Source organism: Medicago sativa, chromosome 5 (assembly GCF_051527215.1).
Source record: "Medicago sativa cultivar Bolivia chromosome 5, Bolivia_mono, whole genome shotgun sequence".
NCBI classification, from domain to species: domain Eukaryota; kingdom Viridiplantae; phylum Streptophyta; class Magnoliopsida; order Fabales; family Fabaceae; genus Medicago; species Medicago sativa.
Window position 1 is genome coordinate 47,097,440 of NC_140753.1, and position 22,738 is coordinate 47,120,177.

Here is a 22,738-nt window from a genome sequence, read left to right on the forward strand (position 1 = left end):
ATCGAACACCGCTAGTTCATCGGGAACGCAACCAACCCTCCCACATCATCTAGTAGTACACAAGCAATTCCAAGTAGTGCCACGGCGGCAGTATTAGAAATCGTCAAATCGATGATGGCCATGCCAACATCTCGTATATAATAAAAACAGGATAACGAGACAAGAAAGAAAAGAGGCACAGAGAAATTGTTAACCCGGTTTGGTGCAACGTCACCTACTGCGGGGGCTACCAAGCCAGAAGGAAATCCACTAGTGCAGTCCGTATCAAAGCTCTCGGCAAACCACGTTTGCACTTAAGACCTAGGACCTACCCCAACTAGACTTCAACCTAGGAACTCCTAGGTCCGAGATCCCATCTCACTCCTTTACAACAGCATCACAATCCCCCGTGATTCCCAAATTACGTACTCAATTCAAATGAGGTTACCCTCAAAAATAACAACTTATAACCTTACTTAAAAGCTTAGATGCAGTTCACAATCTACCTACCTCCTTGCTTAAAAGCTTCGGAGTAGTGCACGGTATTACAACTCAAAGTACGGTCCTAAACATGCATCAAGATGATACACGAAAGTGCTCACAAGATATAAGACTCAAAACCTAAACAAAAACTCTATTTTGTAAACCAATGTCTTGAATGAAATTCAGGTCTTGCAGCCTCCTTTATATACCGAAGCAAGGCGTTTCATTCCTTCAATCATGCTTCGTATCGATTAGTGACTTCTTCATTAAGCAATATGGACGGATAGTGAAACTCCTATAAAGTAGGCTTATTAAAAGTCACATTAAAAATACTTTCCTAAGTCATTTCAACAATTCCTTAAGAAATCACATATGTTCGATCTCTTCATAATTGCACACAAGTTCATACCAACACACGTTGGTGTGGATTCCTTCAATCAAGCAAGCGCGTGCATAAACATAGGTCAAGCCCGAACGTACAGAACAACTCTTGATGTTGGAACATTGTGTTCCACATCTGAATTGAATATTTGTTTTAGGCAAAAGTGAAGCCAACATACAAATATCCAACAATCTCCCCCTTTGGCAAATTTTTGGCTAAAACAAATTCAGCCCACACTCGTTAAAACAGAGATAACACACGCAACCTTTCCTTCAATCTTCACAATTAAAATCTTCCTTGAAGAAAGGTTCACATTCTCGTACTTCCAAGAGATACCAAAATACAATTCTTCAGTCATAACACAAATCTTCAGGACATGGAAGAATTATATTACAAGTCTCGCATTCTCGCTTCCATTATTTTCACACAACAATTAACATATGGAATTATACGGACAAGAGAAACTAAAAGGTATCGCAGCGAAAATCGTAGTTTTGCAGCAGAGGACGTATAAGGAAAAATAAATTCATGTACATCCTAAACAGACAAATAACCTGTCACAACACGCTACTTAGAGAAATATAAGAAACAACATTTAGTAGCTCAAACCATCGTGATGTTCCAACATCCACAAGAACATTCAGGGACACGAAGTTTCCTCTCCCTCAAGGAGCACAAATAGATATCTTTTACTCCCCGAATACATGCACTAAATTTTTTTTTTTTTTTACAAACTAACCGTAAAGTCTCAACATCCGCAAGCACATAGTCAAGAACCAAATAAAGAACCATAATACATCATGTGTATATTCACTCCCCCTTTTTAGCCATAAAATATGCCAAAATTTGAATAGATAAAAGCATAAATTATAGCTAAAGATACCCGACACGCCGAGCAATGGTTGCTATTCCTCATGGATGCAAACACCCGGCTTGCTCCTTAGTTTCTCAAATTGCTTGACATCTAAGGCTTTTGTGAAAATGTCACCAGCTTGTTCTTCGGTTGTTAAATGCTCCAGAGTGACTACCTTATCTTCGCAGGATCCCCGATGAAGTGATGTCGTATGTCAATGTGCTTTGTTCGCTATGTTGTATAGGATTCTTGGAGATGTTGATAGCACTTAAATTGTCACAAGACAATGTTAGAACATTTTGTTGAACATCATACTCATCCAAAGCATTTGTTTCATCCGGACTAACTGAGAGCGGCTACTTCTGCGGCAATATATTCTCGCTTCGCTGTTGACAGAGGCACATAATTTTGCTTCTTGATGAACCATGACACCAAATTGTTCCCAAGAAAGAAACAACCTCCCGAAGTACTCTTTCTCGTCATCCGCACTACCACCAATCTGCATCACAATAGCCAATCAACCCGCAATTACCACCGTGAGAATAGACAATTCCATAGTCTGTGGTGCCATTTACGTACTTCGTAATCCTCTTGACATGAACAAGATGACTCATTTTGGGCTCGCTTGATATCTAGGACAAACCCCTACAAGAAAAGTTATGTCGTCCGCTTGCCGTAAGATATAGGAGACTTCCAATCATGCTTCGTACGACTTTGATCAACAGCCTATACCATTTTCATCTTTGGATAACTTATGTGAGTGGCCGCCGGTGTCCTTTTATGACCGGAATTGTCTAGCCCAAACTTCTTCACAATATTCTTGGCATACTTGCTTCCGGGAGATAAATATTGTATCTTCCATCCGCCCGACTTGTAGACCAAGAAAGTAAGTCGGTTCTCCCACAAGACTCATCTCAAATTCGTACCGCATCCGATGGACAAAATGTTGAACCATCCGATTCGACATTCCTCCAAACACAATGTCATCAACATAAATCTGTGCTATCATGAGTCTTCCTTTGTCCTTCTTAACAAATAAGGTCTTGTCCGTTCCTCCCTTCTTGTACCCTTGATGGGTCGAAATTCGTGAGTCTTTCATACCAAGCCCTAGGTACCAAGCCCTAGGTGCTTGCTTCAACCCATACACTGCCTTCTTCAGCTTGTACACATGATCGGGAAAATTTGGATCAACAAATCCCTTTGGTTGCTCAACATAGACTTCTTCATGGAGATATCCATTTAAAAAGGCACTCTTTACATCCATACGAAACAGTTTGAACTTTAGAATACAAGCAACTCCCAAAAGTAACCTTATAGATTGCGGTACGGCTACAGGTGCAAATGTTTCATCAAAGTCTAATCCCTCTACTTGTGTATAACCTTGAGCTACCAAGCCTTGCCTTGTTTCGGTAACAATACCATTTTCATCCGACTTATTTTTGTAGATCCATTTTGTCCCAATGACATTTATGTCATTTGGTCTTGGCACCAGATCCCATACTTCACTTCTTTTGAACCGTTGAGTTCTTCTTGCATGGCTTCAATCCGTAAATCATCGGTGAGAGCTTCCTTCACATTTTTAGGTTCAATCTTGGACACAAAACAAGAGTTGGAGACAACATCATTAGATCTCCCGGTTCTCGATTCCTTGATCTAGATCTCCAATAATGAGCTCTTGAGGATGATTCTTCCGAATTCGATAGAAGGTCATTTGCTTGATTCTGCATTCTCTAGTTCGGTATCTTCGGTGTTAGTCTCGCATTCTTCATCGGTTTCGGATCTTGCCTTCGTTGAGCAGTATGTTTCGGGATATGTTTCAACACCAGTACAACTCGAAGCATTGGTTCTTTAACCAAATCATCTACCATTACATTGATGGATTCCATAACAACTTGAGTCTTGTTGTTGAACACTCTATAGGCTCCGCCGTTAGTAGAGTAACCCGTAAAAATTCCTTCATCACTCTTTGGGTCCATTTTTCTTCGTAGTCTCGTCCGCTAGAATGTAACACTTGCTTCCAAAGACATGGAAATATTTCTCGGTAGGCTTTCTTTCCTTCCATAGCTCATACAAGGTAGTTGTAGTACCTGTTCTCGCAGTGACTCGTTATGAACATGACAAGCCGTATTCATAGCTTCAACCCAGAAATAAAGTGGCAGGTGTTTAGCATGTAACATGACTCGGCTGATTCTTGTAGAGTCCTATTCTTCCTTTCCACCACTCCATTCTGTTGAGGTGTTATGGGAGATGAGAACTCATGCCTGATTCCTTCATCTCGCACAAAATTCATGAAATCTGAGTTTTTAAATTATGTTCCATGATCACTTCTTATCCGGATAATACCTCTATTTTTCTCTCTTTGTAGTTGGATGCATAGTTCTTTGAGTGATTCAAAGGTGTCGATTTCTCTCCGATAAAGCTCACCTGGAGTAAATCTTGAAAAGTCATCAACAACCACCAGGACATACTTCTTTCCACCAATGCTAGCTACGTGCATGGGACCCATTAAATCAATATGAAGAAGTTCAAGTGTTTTTGTGGTTCCTTGATGTTCCAACCTAGGATGGGACATCCGAGTCTCGTTTCCCAATTTGACATTCACCACAAATATTTCTATCAGTGATTTCTAGTTTAGGTATACCTCTGATTGCTTCTAGAGAGATGGCTTTCTTGATTCCTTGCATGTTCAGGTGACCTAGTTTTTGATGCCATAGTTTTACCTCTTCGCCTTTGCTCGGCAAGCATGAGGATATGAGAGCTTGTTCTTGAGAGATCCACAAGTAGCAGTTGTCCTTAGACCTGGTACCCTTCATACTCACCTTACCCTTCTCATCTATGATGTGGCACTCAGCTTTACTAAAGTTTACACTTAGCCCCCGATCACAAAGTTGACTAATACTTATCGATTTGCTGCCAGTCCTTTGACCAACAAAACATTGTTGTCTTGGTGAGCCTTCACTAACTAAATCTTCAATCCCTACAATCTTACCTTTACCACCATCCCCAAATGTGACATAGCTTTTGGCATAGGGTCCGACATTCCCTAGAAAATTGTTCATCCCCGTCATGTGACGAGAACACCCACTATCAAAGCACCAATCTTCACCGGAAGATGCTCTTAAGGTGGTATGGGCTATTAGACCTAAGCATTTAGGCTTCCACTCCTTCTTGACCCCTCTCAAGGTTGACCTAGGTTAATGTTGTCTAGATACACCATACAAATCAAAACAAAAAGATGTTTTATGAACTTGTCCGTGGCAAAAATGACACTTCCAAGTGAGATTCTCTTTCACAGAGTCATTTTTAGGATGTTGTAAGGGGTGTTCCAACATTGGGCTTCTATCGGTGACATTATCTGTTCTAATTGAAGCTACAAATTTAATTTTCTTTACAGTGTTTTCCTTTTTGGCCTTATGATAGTGTTCTAAAGCCCGAGTATAGTTTCTGTTTTGTTGTTCCCTGTTTCAGGTGTTCATGTGTAAATCCTATGCCATTTGGTTTTCCTATCACTTCGACCTTCTAACATCCTATCTAGAACATCAGTTCCAATGGTCATCATTCTAACTTGTTTAAGGACATTATCAAGTTGAGAATTGAGTAACATTACCTCTTTGTTTAGATCAGAGATTTTAGCCAGATGACCAATCCTTTCCTCCCGAAGATAATTAATGATTTCTTCCTCGCTCCATCACATGCCCGGAAGTGCTTTCATCATGAGTGTCTTGATAACCATCGACACATTTACTTTCTCATAGTCGGGAATCTTCATCTTCGTACCCGGATTCCACTCTCCTACCATAGCACCGACACGTTTTGCAGCATCACTTTCAACATCTCCATATGTCCCTTCATCATCAGACCAGGACACAATCATCCCTTTCTTTTGCTTTTTGAGAAAAGTTGCACATTCAGTTACGATGTGACCATAAACTTCACACTCATGACATTGTACTCCTTTGTAACGGCCGTTTTTCTCTTCATTTCGTCATACCTTTGATTACCTTGTTGTCCGTCGGTGTTCCATCCGATGTTTCGCCCATTACCTCCGGATCTGCCGCTTACTTGTTTCGAGAATCTTATTAAACTCGTCTCCCAAGCATTACAAAGTCTTCTCGACAGATTCTCATCCTCTATACTCTCCTCCAGTCCTTCATCATCATTGTGTTTTCTATAAAGGCAATGCCTTTTCCCTTTTTCTTAGTTCTCGTTATCAATCACAAGCTCAAAGTTTTGAAGAGAACCTATGAGCTCTTCCACCTGCATGTTGGATACGTCTTGGGCTTCCTCAATGGCCGTGACCTTCATGTCAAATTGCTTTGGCAGAGAACCGAGAATTTTTCTTACCAATTTTTCATCCGACAGCTTTTCTCCAAGAGAATCAAATGAATTAGCAATGTCAAGGACATTCATGTAGTAATCCCGTATAGTCTCATCCTCCTGCATTCTCGGACTTTCAAACTTAGTCGTCAGGAGTTGAATCCTTGAGCTTTTCACCTTGGAGGTACCTTCATGGGCTGTCTTCAGGATGTCCCAAGCATCTTTGGCAACATCACATTTTTTGATGAGTCCGAACATATTGTTGTCCACTCCATTGAAAAGGGCATTTAAAGCTTTGGAGTTTGCAAGAGACCGTTCATCTTCGGGCAAAGGTCCACTCATCTTCCGGCTTCAAAACCGTGGTTTTGTTGCCATCTTTGTCAAGAACAACCGGATGTTCCCAACCTTTCATCACAAAACCTTCCAAGTCTTGCGTCAATAGACTTGAGATAGGCACTCATACGTGACTTCCAAGAATCATAATTTGGTCCATCTAGTAACGGTGGTCCGTTAACAAAACCTCTTTTTTCTCCATATTGCCGTAATAGATCTCCTCCGGATCTCACCCAATAACAGCAGTGTGGTGCCTCGCTCTGATACCAATTGAAATTCGGCACGTTAGACTTACGATGTTCCAAACGATGTTCCAACACAGGACACGGTAAATAGATGTTGTATAAGATGTTTAGAACATTAAGCTAACAATCACAAATATAATAAAAACAGAATAACGTACAAGAAAGAAAAGAGGCACAGAGAAATTGTTAACCGGTTCGGTGCAACGTCACCTACTCGGGGGCTACCAGAAGGAAATCCACTAGTGCAGTCCGTATCGTAAGCTCTCGGCAAACCACGTTTGCACTTAAGACCTAGGACCTACCCCAACTAGACTTCAACCTAGGAACTCCTAGATCCGAGATCCTATCTCACTCCCTTACATTAGATCACAATCCCCCGTGATTCCCAAATTACGTACTCAATTCAAATGAGGTTACCCTCAAAAATAACAACTTACAACCTTACTTAAAAGCTTGGATGCAGCTTCACAATCTACCTACCTCCTTGCTTAAAAGCTTCGGAGTAGTGCACGGTATTACAACTCAAAGTACGGTCCTAAACATGCATCAAGATGATACACGAAAGGCTCACAAGATATAAGACTCAAAACCTAAACAAAAACTCTATTTTGTAAACCAATGTCTTGAATGAAATTCGGGTCTTGCAGCCTCCTTTATATACCGAAGCAAGGCGTGTCATTCCTTCAATCATGCTTCGGATCGGATCGGTGACTTCTTCATTAAGCAATATGGACGGTGTTATACCCTAATTTTGGACCTAAAAATACTTGCTCAAAATGTTTTTCCATCTCTCGATATGTGTCTATTACTATTAAGTAATTGCCAATTTGATAATGTCTACCCCGATATTTTACTATGTTTCACCGCATGTCTTACCGTCTTTGTTTTGAAATTTTTTTCAATTGTGACTTTGTCTATGTTTTCTTGCATTTCAAGCCATCCAAAATGTTTTCTTGAATATCAAGTCATTTGAAATTGTCTACGATCAATTGCATATCTCTCTCGCATCTTATTTCAATGGTATTTGCAAAAATCCATGAAAAAGGGTATTTTAGTCATTTTCCCGCATTCAAACTCATTCTAGTCCTTGAAAATTGTCTCTGAATTTTTTTCAATTTGTTAGTATAAATCCTTGTTCCAATTCCATTTCAAAGATTGCATTTGAGTCATTTTGAGTCATTTTAGTCCCTAGGGGTATTTTGGTCATTTCACACAAAATTTTGACAGAGAGGTTACTTTGAAGTACCTCATTTATGTAGTTGGTTCATTTTAGTCCTTTTTGTGTTTTTTATTGGTTTCCCTTTACGTTGTTTTCAATTTACATTTTTTACCCAATTTTATTTTTAATTGCATTTTAGTCCTCAAAGTCTTATTATTTGCATTTTAGTCCTCAAAGTCTTATTATTTGCATTTTAGTCCCATTTTTCATTTCAGTCCTCTGAGTTGTTCAAGTTGTATTTTTTAGTCCTTTGACAAGCTTTACATTTCAATCCTCAAATGTTTTAATTTCGTTTTTAAGTCCTTTTTCCATTATTGCATTTTGGTCCTTGTATTTTCAATAATTGCGTAAAGGTCCTTAGGACCCAAACTCGCAAGGCCGAGTTAGTTACAAGTCCAGACAGGTGTCAACAATTCATTGGGTCTCAAGCACACATGTCGGCCTATAAATACAGCCAACTCGGAATGCACAGAACGGATTCCATTCACAACATGCCACATCACACAAACACAATTTCCAATTCTCTCTCTTCTCCTCGAATCAAAATCATAATCGTTTTTCCCGATTCATCAAGAACACCAAGAACATTCATCAAATCCTAAATTTCCAGAACCAAAAATTGAATCGAATTGAAGTAAATTCATCGCGGTTCTCGAGAGATTCACGTTTGAATCTTCATCATCGAACCGGAAAATCTGCAATTCAAGTACAAATTCAACGAATTTGTACGATCACAATGAGAGAAGTGAGAAGAAGAAAGAATCGAAGCAAGTTTTGAACCAGTGAAGAAGAAGAAGAGAAGAACACCGATTTATTTTCGGTTCAAACTTACCAGAAGAATCGAAGCGATTTACGACGTTCTCTAGCGAAATCTTTGTTCGAATCTCCGCTTAACTCAGGTAACTTCAAAAAAAACTTCTTCATTTTCATTGCAAAAGCTCAACGAAGGTCTATTAACACAAATAAACGGTGAATCGAAGCGCATTAACAAGTTCTAAGACTTGTTCTTTCGAAGAACTCTAAAAAGATTGAAAAGATTTGAAAACCGATCCCTAAAATGTAGATCTACGAAGATTCACCGTTTATTTTGTAAAACTAAGTTCATATTCGTAATCGGCATGAAAAATAGAGCAAGTTAGGGTTTAGATCCATGTAGATCGAAGTTGTTTAGGTCTCGCCGAATCCGGAATTCACGGCGGTGACGATGAAGATTCCGATGAATCTTTATCTTCTTCGGCCGTTTCATTCCGTAAACCGGCGGTGGAAGATGGTCGGAGAAGAAGAGAAGTTGCAGAGCTTCTCTCACTAGGAGAGAAGTTAGAGAGAGAAAGAAGAGGGGAAAATGAAGAAAACGTTGGAGTAAGGCTTATATAAGCCTCTAGGTTGCGTTTCCACCGTTAGATCTAGGGTTAGGAGGAATCGGATCAATCCAACGCCCCCGATGCGTTTGGATAGTCCAGATCCATACAAGATCTTGGGCCTGGGCTTCGGTTGACCGGATTTCGTTTTCTTGCTATGTTGTGCTATTCTCACACTCGCTTTTTGATATTTGCACCTCTCGTTTCACCAAAAAACCTTTAAAAACTTCCTAAAAAATGTTCAATCATTTTTTTGATATTTTTTGATGAATCTTGATGTGTTTACATGTTAATCTTGATATAAATACATGAAAATAATTTGTCCTTTGGTAATTCAATTTCTTTTTCATTTTCTTGTTAAAAATCTTATTAAAAATTTCTAAAGGACCTTGTGAACTCTTTTGCAACTTTTTTGACACTTGAAACTTGTTTCTAGGATATTTTGACATGTTAAAAAATGGATAAAAAAATAATGTGTTGTGTTTTGCTTTATTTCTTGAATTTTATGTTAAAAACTTGTGAAAATGTGCATAATTTTGATTCCAATTTTTGGTGTCTGTTTGTGATTTGTGATGTGTGAATTGATGATGGATTTGTCACTGTTTGGATGTGTTTCTTGCTGTATGTGAATATGTGTGATTAGTTACTTGTTTTACAAGGCAAATTAATAATTGTTTGAGAAAATAAAATGTTAAATATATCTAGAGATGAATCACAATTTGGTAACTTGAGCATGAACCTCTAATTCTCACAATTTGGCTGCATTGAAACTCACTTTAAAATCGTCATAATGGGGAAATTGTGAGTCATGTGCATTTTGAAGTATTGTGATTAATTTCTAGTATGTTTTAACACTTTATCTTTGTGTTTTTGCCTTTGTTTAGTATTTTCTTGCCTTATTTGTTTATCCTATTATATCTTGTGCTACTAATCCTTTCATTTCATGTTTCATACATTCCATAAGCATAGTTCATTCTTTAGTTTTAGTTTTACTTCTTGCACTTTAAATTTTACCAAGAATTAGCTTGTAAAAACTTAGGATTTTTTTGTAATTTTCTTTATGCTTTTAAATTCTTGCAAGACCATAGCATGTAAACTAGGGCATATGTAAAGGACAATGGACTCTAATGATGTACACCGACACAAGCACCGACACATGCACACACATCACATGGATACTTTAGATGTATGTTTAGGGAATGTATACTTTAGATGTATGCTTAGGAATCACGATACCTAGGAAAATTCTCTTTTCCAAAAAAACATGAACAACTTCACTCAAATAATTTTCTAAAGAAACCTTGGGATCAAAATCCCATTGAATTTTCCCTTTATTTTCTTAAACAAAAACTTTAATGAATTTTAATCATACTTAGACTCTTTTTTTTGCAAAATGACTAATTCCACCTCACATTTTCCAAATCTTATGCCCTTGAGGCCTCTCTCTCTTATTCTTCAAAATTCCATTTTTAAAATTAAAATCAACCAACAAAAACAAAAGCATTTTTTGGAAGAGAACTACATGGAGTTTGATCCCTTAAAAGGGTATGTAGGCAAGAAGTCAAAACTTCTCCAAGTCCAATAAAACAAAAATTCAAACACCTTCTTCTCCCTCCAATTATTAACCTAGCAAACCCTTAGGTGTAAATAACATTTTCAAATAGCATTTAAAAATAAAGCGCGTGCGTAGAAAGTAAAGACGGTTCCTATAGAATACTATAGTTGCTATAGGTGCCTAACACCTTCCTATAACAAAACCAACTCACGGACCTCGATTCTCAAGGATTTTTCTTATTTTTCCCTTCCCAAGAAAAATGAGATATCAAAGGTTAAAAAGGCTCAAACTTAATCAACGTTTGACACCCGAAAAACCAAGATAAAACAGACAGATAGAGAAACTCCTATAAAGTAGGCTTATTAAAAGTCACATTAAAAATACTTTCCTAAGTCCTTTCAACAATTCCTTAAGAAATCACATATGTACTGATCTCTTTATAATTGCACACGGTTCATACCAACACATGCCGGTGTGGATTCCTTCAATCAAGCAAGCGCGTGCGTAAACATAGGTCAAGCCCGAACGTACCGTAACAACTCTTGATGTTGGAACATTGTGTTCCACATCTGAAGTGAATATTTGTTTTAGGCAAAAGTGAAGCCAACATACAAATATCCAACAATCTTGGCACAAGCCGTCGAAATATGCCATACGGCATGCCAACTTCCTTAATGCAAGTCCTCCACACGAACCAGCCTTCATTCTCGTAAAGTTTAAACGTGCCAATGCCCCAATTGTTTACTCCGGGGTAAGCGTTCCTTTTGCAACGCCCCAGCAAACTAACCAATGGATCCATGATGGCCTTAAGGCAACAGATGGACGAGGCCAATCACGAAATGGCCAATTTAGTAACACAACAAATGGGTGCAGTAATTAATCCTCTAATTTGAGATACTAACAATAGTTACCAAGCGTTGTCCGCTCAAATGGAGCGAATCGCTGATTTCTTCGGTGCCCTTGCGGCACGAAACACACGGGTGACTCGAAATCTAAATGGTCGGTCAATAGAACCCCTTGTCGTTAGTCAAAATGCCCAAGTGCCCGAAAATCAAACGCAACCGCCAAGGGCACAGCCCCAGTGCTCCGTAAGTGCTAGAAAGGGCACCGATATTGGTAAATAGGCACAAGGATGCGGACCAAGTGGTCATGCAAGCCCGTCGAAACAATTATGAGGGCCATAATAACATAGCGAATATCGTCGAGGCTTTGTTAGCCCAAAATGGTTTTAATATGGGTTTACATAGGCCCAATTTTGTGTCGGCTTTGTCTCGAATATGTTTTAGAAACCGAATTACCAAGGAATTGGAAAGTCCCCAAATTTACTAAATTTGCCGGGGAGACCAATGAATCGACAAGCCGAACACATTGCTCGATACCTCATGGAGGCGGGTGAAATGGCGAACAATGAGAACTTGAAATTGAAATATTCTCCAAGTTCTCTCGACGAAAAATGCTTTCACTTGGTTCACTACGTTGCCTCCACATTCCATTTTTAGTTGGAATCAATTAGAAAAGATTTTCATGAACAATTTTACATGGGTGATAGGCCAAACCGCAAGTGCACGGTCTATCGAAGTAATAGTAGTAAAAGAGAGTATCGTTCCGCTAGAGAGTTATGAATTTAATTAACTTTTAATAATGATTAGATGAAGGTTTCAAAGGTTAAAAAGTTTGGATTTTTAATTAAAAGAAACAACAATAATAAAATAAAAGAGTCTTGGAATTATTGGTTTATCCTAATGACAAGTCCTTCACTAGCCAATACTTTAACTTCTAATTTCATGTTTTACACCTAATTTCTAAAGACCGGTTTCCCTTTAGCCCCCGACCTTTCCGATAAAAGTCCGGTGAGAGTTTACCCCTAGTAACCAAGCCTATTTCGCTGACTTGATTACTAGAAGAAGCTTATAAGGATTGAAACTGCACATGTCTCAATAATTGCAAAGACTATTTCGCTGCCTTTGCAATTATTGTCTAGATTCACTTGTTCCAATATCAAAGCTCCAATTTCGCTTTATGAATTGATATTTGGGATGATGGATTAACAATTATCAAACCCTCCACTTTCGCTTCTACAGTTTGATAATGGTTAATTCATGTTAAAGTGGTGAATTTAGATTAGAAATTAAAGTTACATGAAATTAGGGTTAAAGCATTGGTTCGATTAGGATTATGTCATTAGACTTATCCAATAATCCCAAGAAGAGTCTACTCACTAACGTTCATTGTAGACATAGAGAAGAAGGAGAAGAAGAAGAATATAAAGTAAAGTAAAAGTGAACTTTTATTCCAAGAACAAAAGATGATGTTTATGATGGAGAGCTACTCTATTTATAGCTTTACACTTGACTTAAAATCTAAGCAACTATAAGGGCTAATCGGTAGAAACTACAACAGAGTAACTTGGGCCCAAAGAAAAAGCAGCAAAAGAGTCTTCGGGGGGTGGCACGACCGTGCCACATGTTGGCACGGGCCGTGCCAAGGTTCTGACTTGTGGGAGACATATTTTTGTCTCCGTATCTTTGTATTTTTTCACCGTATTTGCTCCAGACCTCTTTCTTTTGCTCCAAGACACCTTCCATCATATATTTGTTCCCGAAATAAAATAAAATGCAATTTAAAGTAAAAAATTCAAAAAGGAAATAAATTTGCAATAAAATAAAATCAAATCTAAATAAAACTAAACTAAATAATGCATTAAAATAGACTAAATTATGACTCATCAATGGGTGTCGGCTTTGTTTCAAGTACACTAATCACGACCTCAAGAATTCCAACAACAAGACTTAAGTGAGTGTGTGTGTGTGCAGTCCAACCCTTTTCTTGCTCCCGTATAAGACAGATATTATAAGGAACAAGTTATATCCCTAATGCTAAAGTAACCGAGAAAAGTCCTTTCTTCATTTCATATAAGAGTGATGGGAATTTAGTTAAAATTAAATTAGATTAACAATTTAAGCACAAAGGGGCTGCAGATGCTGAGGGGCTATCTATCCTCGTAGGAAGTCTTTATGGATGAGTTGTCCTTTCCCCCTAGATTCAAAATCACCCTAAGCAGTGCCGCAAAATTTTATCATCTCCGCGTAGGAAGTCTTTTTGGAGAGGGTGTCCTTTCCCCCTAGCATTGATGAATTTATTTCCTCATTTGAGGGATTTGGAACTTAAGTTCAATTAGGGAGTCACCACCACAATTAGGAAGTTAAGGATTGTCATTTCCCCCACATGTTGGTGCCATTCTCCAGCCCCATTTAACTTTAACAATTTATAAAAGAGTATAACAATAAAGCACATTAATTATTTTCCACACAAACTTATATTACTTTTACTCTAAATACTTTTAAGGGTCTAAGTTAACACTAAAGATAGAACGTGCTCCTTAAAATACCTACTCATACACTTACTCAAAGATTGCAACTGGGTGCTTTTCTCATTGGAGAATTTTTTCACAATAAAACGTTATGTGGGTATAGCAAGAACACTAAAAACACAAGAAATTACTTTCATGTACAAGAAACAACCTTTTATAGACAAAAAAACAAAAAATTTTATGCCATGATTTCCATTAAAAACAAGCTACTTAATCATGCTTTCCGCTATAAAAACAAAACAAAAGAATAAAGTTCAAGGGAGTTTGGAACACTACGACTCAAGACACTTTATTAGCCCCCCCCCCCCCCCCCCCCCCCCCACCCCCCACACACACACACACACACACACTTAGGGGAAGCATTGTCCTCAATGATTCAAAAGAAAAGCAAAATTAAAAAGAAAAGAAGAAGTAGAAGAAGAAGGAGTAGAGGAGAGATAGAGAGTGTAACACCCTACTTCTATTAAGCGGTAAAACACGCGAATATACAAATATATTCTAGAAATAGATGCTACGTCTTCCAAATTAAAACATACATGCATAAAGATCATGTTATATCACATAGCAGCGGAACACATATATAATCCATAACAACAACAAATCTCGGAATAAAGATACAAAAATAACATCCTCCAATCTCGTATACAATAATATCTCAAATCTCAACATAATAATGTCTCAACACCAAAACTACACAATCAAATAGAAATCCAACGTGCAAGAACTACCCTAGATCATAGCCCTAATCTAGACACCGCACTTAAAAAGAGGAACTCCGCTCCTCGGCAACATCAACACAAGTCTAAACATTCTCGCACTCCATCTACCCGTCCATACGGAAAGGTAGGTGGTAAACCACCGAGGGTTAGAATTACATCATCATAATCCATATAAGATTAAACAAGAACATTGGAAATGAAAGATATATTCAAGAACGAAGGACAACAAATCATACATGTATTCACAAGTATTAACACTTATATCATTAAATATCATCATTCCAAGTTCGTATCAACAAGTGTATCATTCACGTATCACATATATATAACCACCCCTCCTAGAACACTAGCATCACATGATTATTATCCCACATCACTTACATTTCAAGCTATCACATTATTAACATGGCATAGCAAGTATATCCAATCTCTAAACAAATCATCGACATAAGTTCATCAATTATCAATTAATGGAAGGATTACTCACCTTATTCTCCACTTAGCATACTTAATTCAAAAGTACAATTCATCGTTTCAAAGTCATAAGCAAGTAATCATCATCATGAAGGAAATCACCACATCATATGCATATACATATACAACTCTCACTTCATCATTATTATCAAATTAATTATCATCAAATAGATTCACCAAGTGTATAAGCAAAAACAAATAAGACATGCAATTAGAGCATAATTCAATTATTCACAACCATCAACAAAATCCACCAATGTACATATACACCAATCCACATAATCACAACATTCACCAAATTTCACCAATCCACAAATTCACCAAGTCATATATTCAATTATAACACAACTCATCAATTATTCAAATGCATATAATGCTCTAGACTCTTCTAGATGCATGTGGTACCAAATCACCTCAAGGCCGTCACCTTCGATGCAACAAAAACATCATAATCACCTCAATTGGATATAAAATCCACCACCATCAGCTCATGAATGCATGAACATATGACTCGACTCAATGCATATGTTCACACAAACAATAATCACCTCAACGTCACTAATACTTGTACACATGCAATCAACAATAATTCACCCCACTTAACATATGTACAATCACCAACAACATCCATAATTCAAGCAACATATAGTTGTCACATATATACACCACCAACAATCAACATTTAACATGTTCAACAAATATCATAACATAAACATGTTCATCACCATTCAATTAGTATATATGCATCGACAACAATTCACCATCACTTGACATATACATACATCATTAATCATCTCCACATAAATCAACATATAGTTGCCACATTTCCACATAATTTCTTACAATCCAAATAGAGGAACAAATACAACATATGATCACAAACATCATATTCATCACTCAACAACCATTCATACATCATCTCATAATCATATTAATCTATTCATAAAGGGTTCATAAGCAATTGGCTCTCAAAAATCTTTTTCTACCAAGTTCGTCTCCAAAAATCACAACATTGAAAATAATTGAGCACCTAAGCCAAAACCAAGTAAACGAGCTCAATTGCCTATGCCATGTATCCTCACAAGTCACACATATGTGCAGTAGAGGTTACATAAGCATTTCATCGGCCAAATACGATGAATTCATAAAAATCACAAAGTTCGTCTCGCGAAACACTTTTCAAGAAATTTACGATTTTCTAAGCAAAACAAGTTAAATCCCTCACCTCATAGTTTAAATACTACTAAACACCTTAATTGAACTCATAAAAAATAAGTTTGAAGTTTGGAACCAATCCATAAGGTTTGGGTCGACTTAAGAGTAGTTATGCGGAATTTTTGTAAAATTTCACCAAGACCACCTTGGAGTATTTTCATCATAACTCAAAAACCAAAAATCATTTTCAAGTCAAACCAAGGCCTCTGGAAAGCTAACAAAATTATCTACAACTTTCATGTTTACACCGAAAACCAAATCAAAACAGAAACGAGGGAAAAAGACGCAAGAATTCGTAACAGGGGGTACTGTCCCGTGCAACTTGCAATCGCGAGTAACTTTACTTGCAATCGCGAGTAGCTTCCAGAAGCCCCTTCGATCGCATCCAACTTGCAGTTGCGAGTACGTTTGCAAGTTGTGACAGTAGTTTCGGGAAAAAGAGCCATTTTCACCCCAAAACCCCAATTTTGACTCCCCAATGCCCAAATTTGATTCCAAGGTCTATCCAAACATTTCTAAACATGGAAAGACACACAAATCCATATAAAATTTGCCCCAAAACATTCTCTTAACAAAAATCATCATTTGACCCATTTTCATCAAAACTTCAAAAACCACACAAAGTCATAGCAAACTCCACAATTATGATTACCCAAGGTTTTAATCATCAACAACAACATCTCTCAACAACAACAACAACTAACCATCATGAATTCATCAATAATTCATCACAACAACACCTCATATCATCATTTTTGGACAAAAATGCAAAGCATACATATAACCACAATTTAAGCATGTAATTTCATCATCAACAACTCAATTAACATTCAAGTTACATACCCAAACATTTCATCAAAACATGAACACGAATTTACAATTAATTAGGTTCAATTCATCAATTTCACAAAATGGGTAGAAATGAAAAGTTAGGAATTATGGTTGGAACCTAACCCTCTTACCTCTAGCACCAAGAATATCTAACCCAAACTTCAATTTAGCTCCTAGATGATGAATCCCCTCTTGCCTCTAACCCTTGTTCTTGTTCTTCCCTCTAGCCTCTATCTCTTCTCTTCTCAAATGAAAAATGTTGGTGAAAGAACCCTATTTCTCTACTAACATTAGTTTATATATAGGCTCACTTAATTGGGCTTATCTCACAAACCTTAATGGGCCTAACCCATTTCTATTTTAACCTCAAAAATGTTACTACTCACTTAACGGTAAAACACAACACTAACGGTCACTTACCTAATAAAACGATTACTACACCCTCTAGCAACTTGGTAAAATAACAACTATCACTAAGCACTAAAAATAACCTTCGGCAAATACAAAATTACCCCTACTCTTAAAATGACCAAAATGCCCCTAAGTCCAAAATGACTAAAATACCCCTCTAATACCGAATTCTACGATTCCCAACCAAAAAATACGCACATAGGCAATAATCACATAAGAGCACATATAACACACATAAATAAATAAATAAAATAAAATACGCACATAGGCAATAATCACATAAGAGCACATATAACACACATAAATAAATAAATAAAATAAATCTAGCGAAAAATCGAGCTGTTACAACTCTCCCCCACTAAAAAGAATTTTCGCCCTTGAAAATTACCCGAAGGAAACAACTCCGGGTACGCAACCCTCATCCTACTCTCCGATTCCCAAGTGGCACTCTCACCCGGTCGGTCCAACCCAAATCACTTTAACCAAAACGATCTCCTTGCCACGCAAACGCTTCACTTCACGATCCTCAATCCTAAGCGGCCAAGTTTCAACGGTCAAATTATCCCTTACTTCCAAATCATCCACTTGGATCACATGAGACGCATCATACACATACTTCCGCAATCGAGAAACATGAAACACGTTCGACAAAGATGGCGGTAACGCAATCCGATACGCTACAACCCCAACCTTCTCAACGGTATCAAACGGTCCAACAAAACGAGAAGTCAACTTCCGACACTTCAAAGCACGACCAACACCACACAGGATTCACTCTTTAAAACACATGATCACCAAACCCGAAACTCAATGTCCTTCCTCCTCTTATCATGATAACTCTTCTCGCCTACTCGAGACACCCTCATCTTCTCTTGAATCATCTTAACCTTTTCCGTAGTCTCTTGCACAACTTTCGGTCCTAACAAAGCACTTTCACCGACTCATACCAACACGGCGGCGCCCTACACCTCCGACCATACAAAGCCTCAAACGGTGTCATTCCGATACTAGAATGAAAACTCGTTGTTGTAAGTAAACTCAATCAACGGTAAACATTCGACCCAACCGACACCTTGCTCCAAAACACAAGCCCTTAACAAATCTTCCAAACTCGAATAGTCCTCTCCGTCCGACCATCGATGCAACGAATGATAAGCGAACTCAACCTCAACTTAGTTCCCAAAGCATCTTGCAAACTCTCCCAAAACTTAGAAGTAAACCTCGGATCCCGATCCGACACAATACTAGAAGGAACACCATGCAATCTAACAATCCGCTCAATGTAGATCCCGGCCAACTTCGCCACGTACATACCGGTCATAATTGGAACAAAATGTGCCGACTTCGTCAACCGATCAACAACCACCCAAATCGAATCAAAACCCTTAACGAGTCTTCGGCATCGCTCCAACAAAATCCATAGAGATACTATCCCACTTCCACTCGGCACAAACAACGGTTGCATCAAACCCGACGGTCTCGATGTTCAATCTTAGACTTTTGACAAACCAAACAAGCATACACAAACTCTGCGATCTCTTTCTTCATTCCGAGGCCACCGTAACAACCTCTTCAAATCCCGATACATCTTAGTTGCTCCTAGATGAATACTCAAACTCTCCTATGAACTTCATTCAAAATCCGTCTCTTAAGCTCCAAAACACTTGGTACACAAACACGATCGCAAAACATCAAAACACCGTTCTCACCCAACCCGAAGTCTCCACCCTTACCTTGATTAACCAACACCACACGATCTACAAGTTCCAAATCTTCCTTCCGACCATTCTTGATCTCTTCCAAAATATTACTCGTCGGCTTCGGCATTCCTAACCTCACACCATCCGGCGTCAACTCACTAACCAAACTTAAATCTCGTAATCGCTCAATCAACTCTAACTCTTTAACCATCAAAGCGGACATATGCAACGACTTCCTACTCAAAGGATCAGCAACAACATTCGCCTACCCGGGGTGATAACTTAAATGAAAATCAAAATCTTTAAGATACTCCAACCATTTTCTTTGCCTCATATTCAACTCCTTCGGTCAAAGAAGTACTTCAAACTCTTGTGATCACCGAACACTTCAAACTTAGAACCATACAGATAATGCCTCCAAATCTTCAACACATACACAACGGCCGCTAATTCCAAGTCGTGAGTCGGATAATTCTTTTCATGCACTTTCAATCGCCTCGAAGCATAAGCCACCACCTAACGATTACCGCATAAGCACACCACCAAGACCCATCTTAGAAGCATCACAATACACAACAAACGATTCCTTCGGATTCGGCAAAATCAACACTGGGGCTGAAGTCAACCTCTTCTTCAACTCTTGGAAACTCTTCTCACACTTAGCATCCCAAACATAAGCTTGCCCTTTCCGAGTCAAGCTGTGTCAATGGCAACACCAACTTAGAGAGTCCTTCAATGAACCTCCGATAATAACTCGCCAACCGAATAAAGCTTCTAACTTCAAAAACGTACATAGGTGATTCCCACCGCAACACTTTGCATCAACCTTAGACGAATCCACGACAATACCACCTTTAGAAATCACATGACCAAGGAAACTCACTACCCGCAACCAAAACTCACACTTCGACAACTTAGCAAACAACTTCTTCTCCTTCAAAACTCCTAACACAATCCTCAAATGCTCGGTATGCTCTACTTCGACTTCGAATACACCAAAATATCATCTATAAACACCACCACAAAACGGTCCAAAAAAGGATGAAATATTCTATTCATATACTCCATGAAGACACCTGGCGCATTAGATACTCCAAATGGCATCACAAAATACTCATAGTGTCCATACCTCGTTACGAACGCAAGTTTTGGATATATCTTCCGCCTTGACTCTAATCCGATGATATCCCGACCTCAAATCAATCTTACCGAACACCTCCGCACCAACTAACCGATCCATCAAATCATCAATCCTCGGAAGCGGATACCGATTCTTGATTGTCACCTTATTCAACTCGCCGATAATCCACACACAACCTCATGCTTCCATCCTTCTTCTTAACCAACAACACGGGAGCACCCCACGGAGAAACACTCGGCCCGATAAACCGCTTCTCGAGCAACTCTTCCAACTCGCTCCTTCAATTCACACAACTCGATGCGAGACATCCGATACGGCGCAATCCAAATAGGACTCGTTCCGGTACCAAATCAATTGCAAACTCAACTTCCCTCTCCGGCGGTAACTCGGTAATGTCGTCCGGAAAAACTTCGGAAACTCTTGCACTACCGGCAAATCACCAACTCCTTTCTCACTACTTTCCTTCAAGGAAGCAAACATCATGAACAAAGCTAGCTTCTCCATCCAAACACTTCTTCACTTGCTCCGCGATCAAGAACTTCCCACCTTCCTCGGCTACCGGCTTAGAAAACGTTACACTCTTGGTCAAACAATTAATGTTAACACCTAAAGTCAACATCCAATCCATACCAAAAATCACATCCATATGCTTCAACGGAAGACACACAAGATCCAACTCAAAATCAACAGGAACCTTAACACAAACCACAAATAATCGAGCCTTTGCGGCCAAAGATACCTTCCCTTGCCGGACCCAACAAACCCGAAACAACCCGCTACTCCCCCACTACGCTCAAACCCATCAAAAAGAACAGAACAACACAAACAAGTACCGACGGTACTCCCGTACATCTAGAAATATATGCTACGTCTTCCAAATTAAAACATACATGCATAAAGATCATATTACATCACATAGCAACGGAACACATATATAATCCATAATAACAACAAATCTCGTAATAAAGATACAAAAATAACATCCTCCAATCTCGGATACAATAATATCTCAAATCTCAACATAATAATGTCTCAACACCAAAACTACACAATCAAATAGAAATCCAACGTGCAAGAACTACCCTAGATCAGAGCCCTAATCTAAACACTACACATAAAAAGAGGAACTCCGCTCCTCGGCAACATCAACACAAGTCTAAGCATCCCCGCACTCCATCTACCCGTCCATACGGAAAGGTAGGTGGTAAACCACCGAGGGTTAGCATTACATCATCATAATCCATATAAGATTAAACAAGAACATTGGAAATGAAAGATATATTCAAGAACAAAGGACAACAAATCATACATGTATTCACAAGTATTCACAACACTTATATCATTCAATATCATCATTCCAAGTTCGTATCAACAAGTGTATCATACACGTATCACACATATATATATATATATATATATATATATATATATATATATAACCACCCCTCCTAGAACACTAACATCACATGATTATTATCCCACATCACTTACATTTCAAGCTATCACATTATTAACATGGCATAGCAAGTATATCCAATCTCTAAACAAATCATCGACATAAGTTCATCAATTATCAATTAATGGAAGGATTACTCACCTTATTCTCCACTTAGCATACTTAATTCAAAAGTACAATTCATCGTTTCAAAGTCATAAGCAAGTAATCATCATCATGAAGGAAATCACCACATCATATGCATATACATATACAACTCTCACTTCATCATTATTATCAAATTAATTATCATCAAATAGATTCACCAAGTGTATAAGCACAAACAAATAAGACATGCAATTAGAGCATAATTCAATTATTCACAACCATCAACAAAATCCACCAATGTACATATACACCAATCCACACAATCACAACATTCACCAAATTTCACCAATCCACAAATTCACCAAGTCATATATTCAATTATGACACAACTCATCAATTATTCAAATGCATATAATGCTCTAGACTCTTCTAGATGCATGTGGTACCAAATCACCTTAAGGGCGTCACCTTCGATGCAACAAAAACATCGTAATCACCTCAATTGGATATAAAATCCACCACCATCAGTCATGAGTGCATGAACATATGACTCGACTCAATGCATATGTTCACACAAACAATAATCACCTCAACGTCACTAATACTTGTA

General features: G+C 38.3%; 1 protein-coding gene across 1 annotated transcript; it reads right to left on the reverse strand.

The window, feature by feature from the left end:
• Positions 1-5,894: 5,894 nt before the first annotated feature.
• Positions 5,895-6,356, reverse strand: LOC146922488 (uncharacterized). Its single transcript, XM_085711540.1, has one exon. It carries the CDS (start codon positions 6,354-6,356, stop codon positions 5,895-5,897), a length of 462 nt encoding a protein of 153 aa, XP_085567666.1.
• Positions 6,357-22,738: the final 16,382 nt, after the last annotated feature.

What these genes read in the sequence shown, in the direction of transcription:
- LOC146922488 (XM_085711540.1), bottom strand. Translation starts at nt 6,356, where the DNA reads ATGAGTGGACCTTTGCCCGAAGATGAACGGTCTCTTGCAAACTCCAAA.